General features: G+C 28.0%; 1 protein-coding gene and 1 pseudogene across 2 annotated transcripts; both read left to right on the top strand.

Moving 5' to 3' along the window:
• The first annotated feature begins 797 nt into the window (after window positions 1-797).
• Window positions 798-2,341, top strand: LOC111313583 (small ribosomal subunit protein eS28z/eS28y pseudogene; annotated as a pseudogene). Its single transcript, XR_016332582.1, has 2 exons — window positions 798-975; window positions 1,908-2,341. The product of XR_016332582.1 is annotated as a small ribosomal subunit protein eS28z/eS28y pseudogene (transcript).
• Window positions 2,342-8,245: 5,904 nt separating this feature from the next.
• Window positions 8,246-12,926, top strand: LOC111314634 (uncharacterized). Its single transcript, XM_022916185.2, has 10 exons — window positions 8,246-8,926; window positions 9,070-9,207; window positions 9,362-9,550; window positions 10,329-10,466; window positions 10,558-10,679; window positions 10,922-11,054; window positions 11,155-11,284; window positions 11,407-11,486; window positions 11,657-11,791; window positions 12,444-12,926. The coding sequence occupies exons 1-10, from the start codon at window positions 8,465-8,467 to the stop codon at window positions 12,651-12,653; spliced, it is 1,737 nt and encodes a 578-aa protein (XP_022771920.1). The 5' UTR covers window positions 8,246-8,464; the 3' UTR covers window positions 12,654-12,926.
• Window positions 12,927-13,616: the final 690 nt, after the last annotated feature.

Raw genomic sequence — 13,616 nt, 5'->3', positions numbered from 1 at the left:
ATTACTTTTTTAAATCCGGTTGAAGGAATACTAGATCGATTGAATTAAATAGCATAAATTGTACCGTACAAAAGAAAAAATATATATAAAAATTAGTCATTTAATTGTGTTATTGTTTTTAAAATAGTGATTTAATTATTATTGTTTTATCGTGTGACTAATAATATATGTTTACCCAAAAAAAAAAGAAATACATAATGAAAATAATGGCTTCTTTCCATGGACAGCCTCCTTTTCTCTTATGAAAAGATATAGTTAAAGAAAGTGTTTTTTTTTTTTCCATTAAAAGGAAAAAAAATGTGTGGATACCAAAGTAAAATTATTTTTAAATAATTAAACATTTTTTTTCAAAGGCAGTTAAAATAAAATATGATTTTACTTCAATGTGTTTTATATTTGAATTAAGGATTTTACAAGTAATGACAATTAAAAATAACCAAAGAGCTTTAACTTAATTCTTTTGATAAAAAAAACCTCATATTTCCACCATTAAAAATAATCGTATACCCTTTCGATATATAATAAAAACAAAAAAGATACAATAAAAAAGTTTTTTATTTAATAAAATTTTTTTTTAACTTTATCCTATGCATTCCTTTTTTACATCAATCTAAATAAATTTATCTGAATAACATCTAAAACATTCATAAAAAAATATTTTTTAACCTTTTAATGAATTTAAAATATAAAATAAATTCTCTTTAAAGCATAAGCCAACATCCATCCATCCATAATAAAAAAGTTTGCTTTAGAATCATTTAATTAATACGGCTTAGGATGGATGAAATAATAATGGTTTTTCCTTCACTAAAAAGGAAAATAAGAACGTGATAAAATTTTTTCTGATATTTGCCAACAACCCTAGGGCATTTATTGCTGGCGGCGTTAAATACCCACGTTATATTCCGTCTCTACCCGACTTTTCCATTGTCTTTTGCGCCTCTTTTTTCACCCACACCAATCCCAAGTCAAAAGGTAAATAAATAAAATATTCGTGCTTTCTTTTTCTCTAATCCATGGCTCTATTTTCTTTTTTCTTATATTGTTTTCATGTTTTTAAGTATAATCTTGTTGCTCATGTTTGAAACATTTTTCTTTGTTTTTTTTTTTTTTTTCATAAGACCCTTTTATTTTATTAATTTTTATATTTGTAAAACCCAAGATTTAATATGCATCATTGTTTTTGGTTTTTTTCTTTTACTTTGGAACAATAACAATGTTAAAGCATTAATGATTTTATATTCAATAGAACAAGCTTGTACACTTGTTAAATTGATATGGGATAATTTTTTTTTTTATAAAAAAGATTGCAGTGAAAAGGGTTGAAGAAGAATTTACAAATATTAAAATTTAAATTTCGGTTCGATATCACATTTTAAATTGATTACATAACAAATTAAACTAAATTTTAGATTAAATCATTTTCATATTGAGTGTAATTGTGATCATAAATTTCATCATCAATAAATATACATATATAGAAAGCCAAGCTAAGCTTCTGGCTTTTTTTTTTCTTTAGGCATCATGGTTGAAATTATTTTAAATGTTCCATAATCAACTGATGGTAATTTGATATAACTAGTTCTGTTTTTCTATATATTTTCAATTAACCCAATTAGGTGCCAAATTAAAGAATGTTAGTTGATTACCAACATGAAGCTTTTATCATCTTTGAGCAAGATTTTATGAATGAAAAGCTAATAATAACTGTAGTACTTTTTTCTTTTTTCTTTTTCATATTTGATGAATGGATATTCTCTGTTTTACTGCACAAAATTCGGTTATACTTGATCATTCCTAAGTTGATGCAAGGATTATTCAAAAGGGGTATAACTAATATCTCATTGTTAGTTAGATGGGCGATTTTTTTCACTTTCTATATGTTAATTTTTTGTTTGGATTGTCAGGTCTTGACTTCAAAGGAGAAGCTGCTGAAAATGGATTCAGGAGTGAAGAATGCAACAGTGACCAGGGTGATAGGCAGGACTGGGTCAAGAGGGCAAGTAACCCAGGTAAGAGTGCGGTTTATTGATGATACCAGGGAGATCACAAGGAATGTGAAGGGACCAGTCAGGGTTGGGGACATTCTCACCCTTCTTGAGTCTGAGAGGGAAGCAAGGAGGCTACGCTGATGCCACCGATCTTGGGTCATGTTTTGGTTGGAATATTCATAGATTTTTCATTTGCATTAATAATTTGTAGGTTGAACAAAAAATAGTCTTTTCAGCAACTGCGGACAGTATCCATGTCATGTTTAATTATCTCTAGACTAATTGAGCTTTCCTTTGCTCACCTTAGAAGGTAACACTCTTTGCAGTCTGGAATGTGTCTTATTTTGCCAGTCTTCCTCTCTTACCTTGTTAAAATAGCTATGAGATATGCAGTTGTTTATTATGATTGTTATTTTCACCAAGGTTCCACACACTCCTCACAATTCAAATATCCATGCCTTGTCTATTTAAAATTATGTAAAACATGTATAAAATAATAAATTTTTATGTCATAATTCATATTAATTTGTCAAATACAAAATATAATTTTGTTTTATCAAATATTTTTGTTAAAATTTTAAATTATCACTTGTTTTTTTCATATTATTTTTATATTTTTATCACCATGTCTTATTTAAAATTAACTGGTCTTGTTCTACATAAGAAAACCTTTGTTACTCAGTCTCACTTATTTTGTTCAACTGACTCGATCAAGCGATACTCAAGGACTTGTTGGACAAGAACTAGAATACGAATCAGGGAATTTGGTTCTAGTTCTTGGTCTTTAGTGAGCCAGCAGAAAGAGTTGAGACCAAATTTTTTATGTTGTTTCGTCTGTGTTACTTGTTCGATGAGGAAGTGAATATGTCCCAATGATGAGCATAAATAAATTAGAAATGGCTCTTCATTAATGATTGCGTCGTTTTTGTTTGGTTTGGCTGAAAGAATCAAGTTTTGAGGTTAATTCAACTTATATATGCTGATATAAGAATGAGAAATAAATAGAAGTGGATCAAAGATATAGAAAAATGGATATATCAATGTATGTTGGTATAAATGACAAGGAATTTTGTTTCTTTTAAATAAAATTTCGATTTCGAATTTTATGAATGAAAAAATAAATTTAAGAGGATTTATCTCCCTTATGTGATTAAATTTGACTCGATTCCGAATTAATTGAAATTTAAAGTAATTATCGAATACCGAAAAATTTAAAAAAAAAAAAAAAGATACTCTTCAAAAATTAAAAAATTAAAAAAAAAATTCTCTCCACATTACAAAATTTTCGTCAATAAAATTATTTATTAAATTTGACAATAAAACTTATATATATATATACACACATTATAAGTAGATATTTTTGAAAAATTTTTTGAATCCCCCACTAAATATAGAATTAGAAAGGTGGATGAAGTTGACTAAGCTGAATCCTCATCCAGGAGCTAAGAATTAGTAACGAGCTCAGCAACCTCTTTGAATATGTTGGTATACTTTTGCCTACCTTGGTTCGTTTATGACTTTCTTGGCTTATTTGAGGCATTTGAGGCTTTCTTGGTATATTTATGATTATCGTGCAGTAATATCTAACATTTGCTATGAGATCAATTCGTTTGAAACTTTCTAGGTTTTGTTAAAGGTCAAAATATTAAAAAATTTTCTTTAAATCATTTTTAAAAATAAATTCTTATATTATTATTGTATTTAAATAAGTTATTTTAGTTTAATTTATATTCAAATAAATTTTTATTTTAGATAAAATAATAATTTATATTAAAATTTATTTAACTACAAATTAAAAATTTATATAGATTCAAGATTATTTTTCAAAAGTACCCATTTATTACGGTAAGTATTTATTGGATGCTCAGTGTTAATTAGCTATAAAATGTAATTAGGTATTAAATAATAATTAATGATTTTGTCTTTGTTTTTCAAATATTTGAAGTGTTTATGCAAATTTTACTTTTGCATTTGCATTAGTTATTAACATTTTTTAACGAACGACCGTTAATAAGATTACGAGAGTTGATTTTAAAAATTTTTTTTTAGAGAAAATTAAGAATTTATTTTAGAAAAATTTAAATATATTATTGTTAAAACTTTGAGGCATAAGATGTTAAAATGAAATTATAATAGTAAAAAGAATTAAAATAATTCAAAAACCCATTAATTTTGCAAATATATATCATATATATATATATATATAAATTTTCTCAATAGCCTCCTTTACGAACCAAAATCCAATCAGTTAAAAAGTGTGCACAAAAAGGTTGAAGCAAAGGGATCCAAAGAAGAATGGTCAACGAGCTACCTGTCACATCTTGGGTACAGCGCTCCATCTGTAATAATTTGCAGTTTGTTGCAAAAGGATGGTGCCCATTTTCTCCTTTTTGGACTTTCATGATTATGCCCATTTTTTATCCCAATCGATTAACTCTAGTGTGGAATTTATCCGATAGATTTTTTAAAATTTTAATTATAATTAAATATTATATGTATATAATTAATTATTATATTATTAAATAAATAATTAATAAATTATAATTTAATTAAATAATTAAACTCGCATAAATTTGAATCTAAAATTTTAAAATTCTAAAAATTTTTCTTTACTATTAAATTAAAATTTCATTGGCTTAAAATACAATGCAAGAAAGGGATGAATGTCATTAATAAAACAAACTCATAATCTTTGTATACTCAGCAAGTCATGGGCAACTTTTATTTAATATATAAAAATATTTTAACTGGATTTTGTATGATGAATTGAAAATATTCAATACCGAAATTTTTTATCTATAAAATTTAACTATTAAATTTATGATATAAAATATTACTTGGTATACTAAACTTTTAATCATTTATTGTAAAGAGATATAATTTTATAAGTATTTTAAATCAAGAAAAAAATTTAAAAAAAAGTTAAAAAAGGAATATCATTAATATAATTAAATAAAAAATTTAAATAAAATTGACTGTACAACATGTGATTTTTACTGTCTTTTTTTTAAAATATATTGTCTTATTCTAAGGAAAAAAACAAGAGAATTGGTTTTTTTTTTTTTTTTTTGATCTTTTCCTTGTTGGCAACTTTATAAAGAGAAAATGTACTTCAAATGTCCTGTATTGCACCCTGTTTCACATGCAGTAGAAGAAGGTTGTTCACTTCCCAACCGCCCCCATGGATTTGAGCAAACATTTCAAAATTCCATTGAATCTTTAAGCCACTATCTTCCACAACATGCAAACAAAAGAAAAATATCTTAAATAAAGAAAAAAAACAAAAGTTTTTTGCCTTTTTGTTACATAAAAATCTTCCTTTCCCACCTTTGTCTCCTTTGGCAGCTACTATTGCTTTTTATATCATCTCTCAATACACAAATCTATATGTATTGTTTAAATGTTGACATAAAATAGAATACATTTTCATAATATCTTTTTTATTCCTTTTATATTATAAAAAATTACAAATTATTTTTCATGCACATTCATTATACTTAAATCAATTTTACAGTATCCTTGATTTAAATCTAACTCCTAACATTATGCTTGATAGGATAAAAAAAGAAAGAATTTTTTTAAAAAAAGATAGTTTTTACTTTTTTTAGTAGGAAAATAGAAAGAAAGAAAAAAATGAATATATTTATATATTTTTTTCCTTTTAAATTGAGACAAAAAACAATTTTACTTAAATTAAATATTTTATATATAATTTTATCCTTAGTATCTTTCTTTCTCTTTATTTTTCAATCCATCAAACACAAATAAAAAAAAGGCTTTATTTCATTCTTTTGTTGTTTTTTCTCAAAAATTTTTTATTTTCCTTCCTTCATACTAAATATAGTATAAATTCGTAGCACATTCCATGCATTGATGTAGATCTAATGCGATAATTTGATTTATGTGTATTTTTATTATTTAATAAATATATTAAATTTAAATTACATTCAACACTAAATGCATTTATTCACAATTAATTGCACTTATTAATATCATAAATTTATAAATAATTAAATTCGTAAATAGTTAAATTCATTAAATTTGAATTTGATTCATAATTAATGAATAATAAATAAAAATTTAGATTGAAAACTTAAAAATATGAAATACACTTATTCACGATTAATTAAGTTTAAAATATCAAAAATTTATGAATATCTACGATAATGTATGGTTAAGTACATTTATTCATTTGTACAAAAAAAAAAAATACATTCATCATAATTAATATTAGGTTTATTGTACCACAAATTCAGGAATATCGAAATATAATAAATATGAATCTAGGGATAAATTTTAAATGTTGCAAAACATGAATTACATATATTCATAATTAATTAAATTTATGAATGTTTAATGAATAAATAAATTTATGTAATTTAAAATAAAAAATAAAAACATTAATAAAAAAAATTAAAAAGTCACGTGACGGTATTTTAACAACTTACTGATAAAAATAGTATGTATATATAAGATATAAAAGCCTTGTAGTAACTATTAAATCAAATTTGGTTTATTTACGTCTATTAATACTTAATGCATACAATTTACATTATTTTATTATACAAAGGAAAAATGTTATGCTGAGAAATTTTTTTCAAAAAATAAAATTTTAAATACATAAAATTGATATAAAAAATTACGTTCTTAAAATCATTTTAAAAAATAAATTTAAATAAAACTAAAAATACTTTTGATCATATTATTAAAAAATTGTTTCAAACTTAAATGGTCATCGTGAATACGACCCTTGTATCATTGATTTAAATGAAGTAAAATATAATGAGTTGTGTGTTTGAAATTAATTTTTTATAAAAAAAAATATGTTTTTCAAAGAAAAAGAGAGATTAATATCTTCCATTGATTTTGTGCATATCACTTTCACGAACTACCTCCCTCTCCATATTCTTCAAAATAATCTATAATAAGTTTTAATCAGTACCCACTTATTAGCCCTTGATTTTAAGAGATGACATCATGATTTGGAGATCGGACGGTTGTTAGGCCGATTTGGATTTTGTAATCAGATAAAGTTCTGTGGGTCCCACTAGTTAATATGTTGATTCAAAATCTAATGAAGTATTTACCGACTATAACCTAGAGGTGTAAATGATGTATTTACTGACTATAACCTCGATAAATGATATTTACCAACTGTAAGATTTGGGTGCAGTGAGATAAAGTTCTGTGGGTCCCACTAGTTAATATGGTGATTCAAAATCCAATGAAGTATTTATCAATTACAATTTAAAGATGTAAATAATATATTAGTATTTATAAATTATTTGAGATTTATTCAAATAAAATTTAAATTTAATTTGATTATTATCAAATCGAATTTAAATTCGAATAATTTGATTTATCGATCGAATCGAATTTAAATATTTTTATATTCAATTTAAATAGTTAATGAATTTAATAAAATTTTTATATTTTAATATATTTTAATTAATAAAATATTTTGAATTTAAATTTGAATTGTAATACAAATAATTTAATTTTATTGAATATAAAAATTAAACTTATTTTTATATATAAATTAAGTTTAATTGAATTATTTCAAGTAATTCAACTTTTATTTTCAATCAAACTTAAATTAAAAAAATAAATTTTGATTAAATTTAAATCAAATTTAATTTAAATTTAATATTATATTAATTCAAATTCGATCTATTACATTCTTATTATAACCTTTCATATTTGTAAACCAATTAAAATTATGTTTCTATCTTAATCTACATGTTTCAAAATCGCTTATATCTTATTTCCAAAAATTTAACTTTTTAATTTAAAAATTTAAATTTTTAATTTAAATAAAAAACTTCTCAACTATTTTTACAATAAAATAATGCATTTGAATAAAAATTATTTTATTATCTTTATATTTTTAATAATTTATTATTATATATTTTAAATATTTTAATTTCTCATGATTATTTTATAATTATATCAAAATTTTAAAATTTTTAATCATATTTTTTAAACAAATATTTTTTCAACTCAAACTTTTTTTTAACCATGATAGCAATACTAATTTAATCCTTAAACTTGATTTGAACGTATGATTGGAGCTTCTCTCCACCCTTGAAACACAACTCCAGCGCAATGGAAGGCATTCGCCGTGTATCGATATCAAGTCTTAAAAATTAATTCTGACAATAAGAAAAAAGAAAAAAAGAAAAACCAAATCTCCAATCACAAACGGATAATGGAATCCTGTAATAACCTTAATTCAGAAATGTGAAATCAGGCTTAAGAAAAAACAAACATAGAAATCCACGTGTCCATTTTGACAAAGAGTCCTTTTCTCTGTCTTCTGCCTTCTTCCCTTCAAAACCCGCCTTCTCTCCCCTCTTCTTTCTTCTCCCCCATCTCTCTGGTCGTTAAACACAGTCCTTTTTGACCAAAACTCCGTCGTTTTAATCCACCACCCAAAAATTAAAAAAAAAGTATTTTGGTTTTCATTTTAAATAATGATGGACGAAAATTCTGCTACTATTGAGCAAATTCTCGGAGAAGTTGAAAACGATAACGGCAAAAAAGATGACGTTAACGGATGGAAAACGGTGTCCTATTCGAAACGGAATCGGAAACCATCTAAACTTCCTCCGCCGGAGAGTTTTTCTCTTGATCGTTCCAATGACAGAGTCTCCTCCTCCGTCTTCAGCTCGATCGAGAAACATTCTGAGGATCGCCGTCGTCGCGCCGCTGAGGCTGCGGAGGCAGCAGCAGCGGCAGCGGCTTCTTCCGCCGTCGCTAAGGGATCGAAGTCTGACGAGGAAGATGATAGTGACACCGGTGGTTCTGCCGAGAACGGTGCTGTGGAGATTAAGAAGGTGAAGCCGAAGAGGCCAAAGAAACCGAAGGTGACTGTGGCGGAAGCTGCTTCGAAGATTGATGCTGGTGATCTTAGCGCTTTTCTTATTGATATAACTGTGAGTAATAAGTACAATTAAAAAATAATGAAAATTTAATTTTAAATTTACATTTACATTTTTTTTTTGTGTTTTAAATTTGAGTGATCTGAATCTGATTCTTAATTTTTTTTTTTAATTTTTAAAAAATTTAAAAATTTCAGAGTTCTTATGAGACGCAGCAAGAAATACAATTAATGAGATTTGCAGATTACTTTGGAAGAGCATTTGCTTCAGTGAATGTAGCGCAATTCCCTTGGTTAAAGATTTTCAAAGAATCCACTGTTTCGAAATTGGTTGATGTAAGTTTTCTTCTTTAATTTTTTATTTCTTTTTTATATTTTTGGAAAAGGCCATGATTTTGTTCCGTTATTGTTTGTTAAGCTGTAGTACATGCATCAATAGAATTTTGTTAGCTTGATGTTGGATTTATTGTTGTTATTTTGTTTTGAATAGATTCCGCTTTCAAATGTTCCAGAAGATGTTTATAAGACATCGGTTGATTGGTTGAACCAGCGATCTTTGGATGCGCTAGTATCTTTTGTTTTATGGTCATTGGACAGCATTCTGGCTGACCTAGCCAGTCATCAAGCAGTTACTAAGGGATCGAAGAAAGTCTCTCAGCAATCATCATTGAAGTCTCTGGTAATTTTTAACCTTATTTCTTAGTATGCTCTTGGAAAATCTTTGTGCTGCATCTTAAAGAATGGTCTAAAATGGAAGGAGATGCACTTAGTCGAAAAGAATGGTAGTGTATATGTTTATGTATCAAGCATAGAATTTCCGGACTAGGTTGTCATCTTTTGCATCCACTTAGCTGGTCAAATTGCTAATGATGTTTCAAAATTTGTGATACTGACAGACCTAAAATGATATCCATTCTCCTGCTATCCCTTTCATGCATCATATTTTTTTTAGGGGTGAAATCTTATGCATGTTAGACTATCGTTGTTAAACTAGATGAAATACTTTGAACTTTGGATCATGCATGGTTTCATCTTATAGTCAAATAATTTTCTTCTTTAAAATACTTATTTATAGTTGAAAGTATCAGCAAAGATCCAATCTAAATAAAATAGATTGTCAATTTATTATGTAACTAGATCAAAGTATGATCATTATGATGAGAATCATAAAATTGGTGTAGTTTCTTTTTTGACCTCCTTGTATAATTTTTATTAAACAACCAAGAATCTCTCCTGATGTCCATAAGTGACCTGTTTCGTTCCAAAATATGTGTAATTTGGTTCTTTTCAAAACGTTTCTATTTAATCTAAGTTCTGCTTAACTGATTTCAATTTCAAAGTCTATACCTGAATGCTAAACAACATTGTTTGAATACCGTTACGTAGTTCTCTATTGCTGATGTTAGCAACTGGTCAGATAATTAATTCATGTTTAATGAACCAATCTGGAATTGCAGGTTGCTATATTTGTGGTTTTGGCAATGGCACTGAGAAGAAAACCTGATGTTTTGATCAGTTTGGCACCGACAATGAGGGAAAATCCAAAATACCAGGGACAGGATAAACTTCCTATCACTGTGTGGATGATTGCTCAGGTGGCCATTGACAACCTTAAGAATATAATGTTTCTTCATGTACAAATCACTCTTTAGGGTATGAATCTCAACCATTAATTTGTTTTCACAGGCCACCCAAGGAGATTTAGCAGTAGGGCTGTCCCTGTGGGTACATGTTCTGTTGCCTATGCTGAGTGGCAAGTCAAGTTGTAATCCTCAGTCTAGAGACTTGATTTTACAGTTGGTAGAGAGGTGGATGCCATTTACTTTTGATAAATTTATTGCATTTTTAAATCTTTGGGCTTGTGATTTGGGAAGTCATTTGCTTTGGATAAATTTATTGCATTTTTAAATCTTTGGGCTTGTGATTTGGGAAGTATCTTACAGACTAATTCTAGGTCTATATATAATATATGTTTTCTGCTTTATGCCAACACTTCTATTTTTCCTCCTCCAATCCTTGTGATTCTGTTTTTTTCTTTTGTTGAGATCAGAATAATTTCCTTTCCAAAAGCTCGTCCTATTTTAGTAAATGCTGCTGTCAGAAAGGGAGATCGGCTGGTGCCACCTTCTGCTCTTGATATTTTGATGAGAATCACCTTTCCAGCACCCTCAGCTCGAGTTAAGGTAGGTTTTGTGCTGGATCTTTTGCATGATTTCTTTTGACTCAGTCTAGGGTTTCCACAAATTTGGGATCTGATTCATTTCTAATCTATTAATCATTTAGGCAACTGAGAGGTTTGAAGCTATTTATCCTACCCTGAAGGAGGTTGCCCTTGCTGGTTCTCCTGGAGGCAAAGCAATGAAACAAGTTGCCCAGCAGATACTGAAGTATGCTGTAAAAGCTGCTGGAGAAGGTAAAACTATATTCTTACAGACTGCTTTCCTGTGGCATCTTAAACCTACCCTAGTTAATTGGCACAGGAAATTAGCTCTATCCATTTGTAACATATTTGATTTTTTTTTGTCATTATTGCAGGTGATTCAGAACTATCAAAGGAAGCGAGTGATATTTTTATTTGGTGTTTAACTCAAAATCCTGAGTGTTATAAGCAATGGGTGAGCAGTTTCTGGTCTATTTGAAGATTTTTCATCCACTTACATATTGATTGTGCTTTCTACTTTTCTTTCTGGTTAATATTTTCCCTCAGATCTTTGATTGTATTTTCTTCACTTATGTTGACTATTGATAAATTTCTGTTGGCTCTTTTCAATATCTTTGGTAACAGGATGGGCTTTATCTTGATAACCTTGAAGCAAGTGTTGCTGTTTTGAGAAACCTTGCTAATGAATGGAAGGAGCATTCTGTGAAACATTCCACACTTGATCCTTTGAGGGAAACTTTAAAAAGTTTCAGGCAGAAGGTAACGCATTCTTAAATTTTGGATAACATGTTAGATTAATTTAATGATGGTAATCCCTCATAGAATACTGTCCTTGTTCATTGGGAGAACTCCTGAGCTGCATTCAAACTTGTCATTTAGTGTGTGTAACTTAGTTTTTATAATATTTTCTTAAACTCTATGTATTGATCATAAACTTTGCTTGCCACAAGAGGGATGTGGGAACATTTCACTTACAATTTTTTTTTTTTACCATAATCCTATAATTGTCCAATTAAAATAAAGAATTATATAGGCGTCCACCACTTATTTGTGTGTGTTTTATATAAAATTTTGATTGACCACACACAAATTCTAAATTGTGATTGGTTAATTATATTACAATAATTGTAAGTGATATGCTCTCAATAGATGTAGGTCTTTACAATTTCATTTCACCACAAGTCTTCATGGGTTTTGTTTGTGTAATTGGAACCACAATATTTGAAATCGTTCACTGTCCTATACCCTTACTGATATCATCATAGATATTATATTTCACATACAATTGGACCTCAAGAAACCAACACTGAGTGCATCTTGTTTTTGTTCTACACTTCTACATTTATGGTTTTCTACAAAGCAGAGCTGAGACTGAATTTGTATCTAACTTTTCCATTTGGTTTGCAAATAGAATGAGGAAGCAGAAGATGATGCAAGTGCATCATTGAAGGAGGCAGACAAGTACTGCAAGTTGATTTTGGGACGTTTGTCGAAAGGACATGGATGCTTGAAGGGTGTTTTGTTCGCCTCGATTGCACTAGTTGCAGGTGCCGCTGTCATGTCTCGAAATGTCCAATCTTTGGACTTAGGTAAGCTGTCCGCAATGTTTAATCTATCTTAGAGGCATGAGGTTATTCTTGACCAGAGTTCAGCTGCCATAGGTTTAATTATGTTCACAATAAGACACATGTTTAAGATTTGAGCAGAGGCTTGAGTGTTTTCTTTCCCGTTTAACTTTTGAATTCTTTTGGGTTTTTACTGAAACTAAAAATCACAACTCCGGCTGGCAAAATGTGGGTTGACAACCTAGTATTCCTCAATCTGGTTTCTGGTGTTTTAAGTTGTTATCCTTTAATAATGACTAATTTATAGTGGTTTGGTTTTTTTGGTTAAATTGTCGACATTACAAAACATTTATACATAATCGGGATTTAGTTTAGTTGGTTAATATAATAACCTTTAAATGATAGCATTCAAAAATTTTGAAATTTAAATCCCAATGTTTGGAACTTCTTTTCTTTGTCTTTAGACTGCCTTTTAAAAAAAAAAAAAAAAGTTAATACATAATGAAAAAGAATGGGGGAATACATAAGTGTGGAAAGGGAAATAAGTCCCATAATTTCGTTTATTTATCTGTTTATTTATTATTAGTACTTTCTCCTAGTTTTTTCTGACAGCAAAATGTCAGAAGTATTAAAAGAATTTCCATTATATTGATATATTACAGTTTGGGTAAAAATTTTATAAACAGTTTGATGTAATCTATTATTTGGGGTTTTACCAAAATCCAATTCATGTAATTGAAAATGGACATCTGAATAGAAGTGAGCTGGAGTAATGAGAAAATCAGTAGCATGATTATCCATTTTTGTAAGCCTATTATATACCCTCAGCACGAGTTCATTTTTTTTTAAACAATACTTTCAAATTCTTACTTCTTCAGTGAGATCCTTGTAATTGATTAAATCGTTTTAGATAAAAACCTCAGGTTAAATTTCACTCCAGATTTTATACCAAAAATAAAATTTGCCAGTGGATGAGTTTCATCTCAGTTAGGGCTCATCAATCTGTATGTTTTAGGCCA

Source organism: Durio zibethinus, chromosome 23 (genome assembly GCF_047325235.1).
Source record: "Durio zibethinus cultivar Kanyao isolate XHJ-2024 chromosome 23, ASM4732523v1, whole genome shotgun sequence".
NCBI lineage: Eukaryota > Viridiplantae > Streptophyta > Magnoliopsida > Malvales > Malvaceae > Durio > Durio zibethinus.
This window is presented reverse-complemented; position numbering and strand designations above follow the sequence as displayed.

Excerpts from the sequence above, each read along its gene's own strand:
- LOC111314634 (XM_022916185.2), top strand. The coding sequence starts at position 8,465 with ATGATGGACGAAAATTCTGCTACTATTGAGCAAATTCTCGGAGAAGTT. Across the intron at positions 8,927-9,069 it reads CTTTTCTTATTGATATAACT|AGTTCTTATGAGACGCAGCA; the intron begins GTGAGTAATAAG and ends TAAAAATTTCAG. Across the intron at positions 11,487-11,656 it reads CTGAGTGTTATAAGCAATGG|GATGGGCTTTATCTTGATAA; the intron begins GTGAGCAGTTTC and ends CTTTGGTAACAG.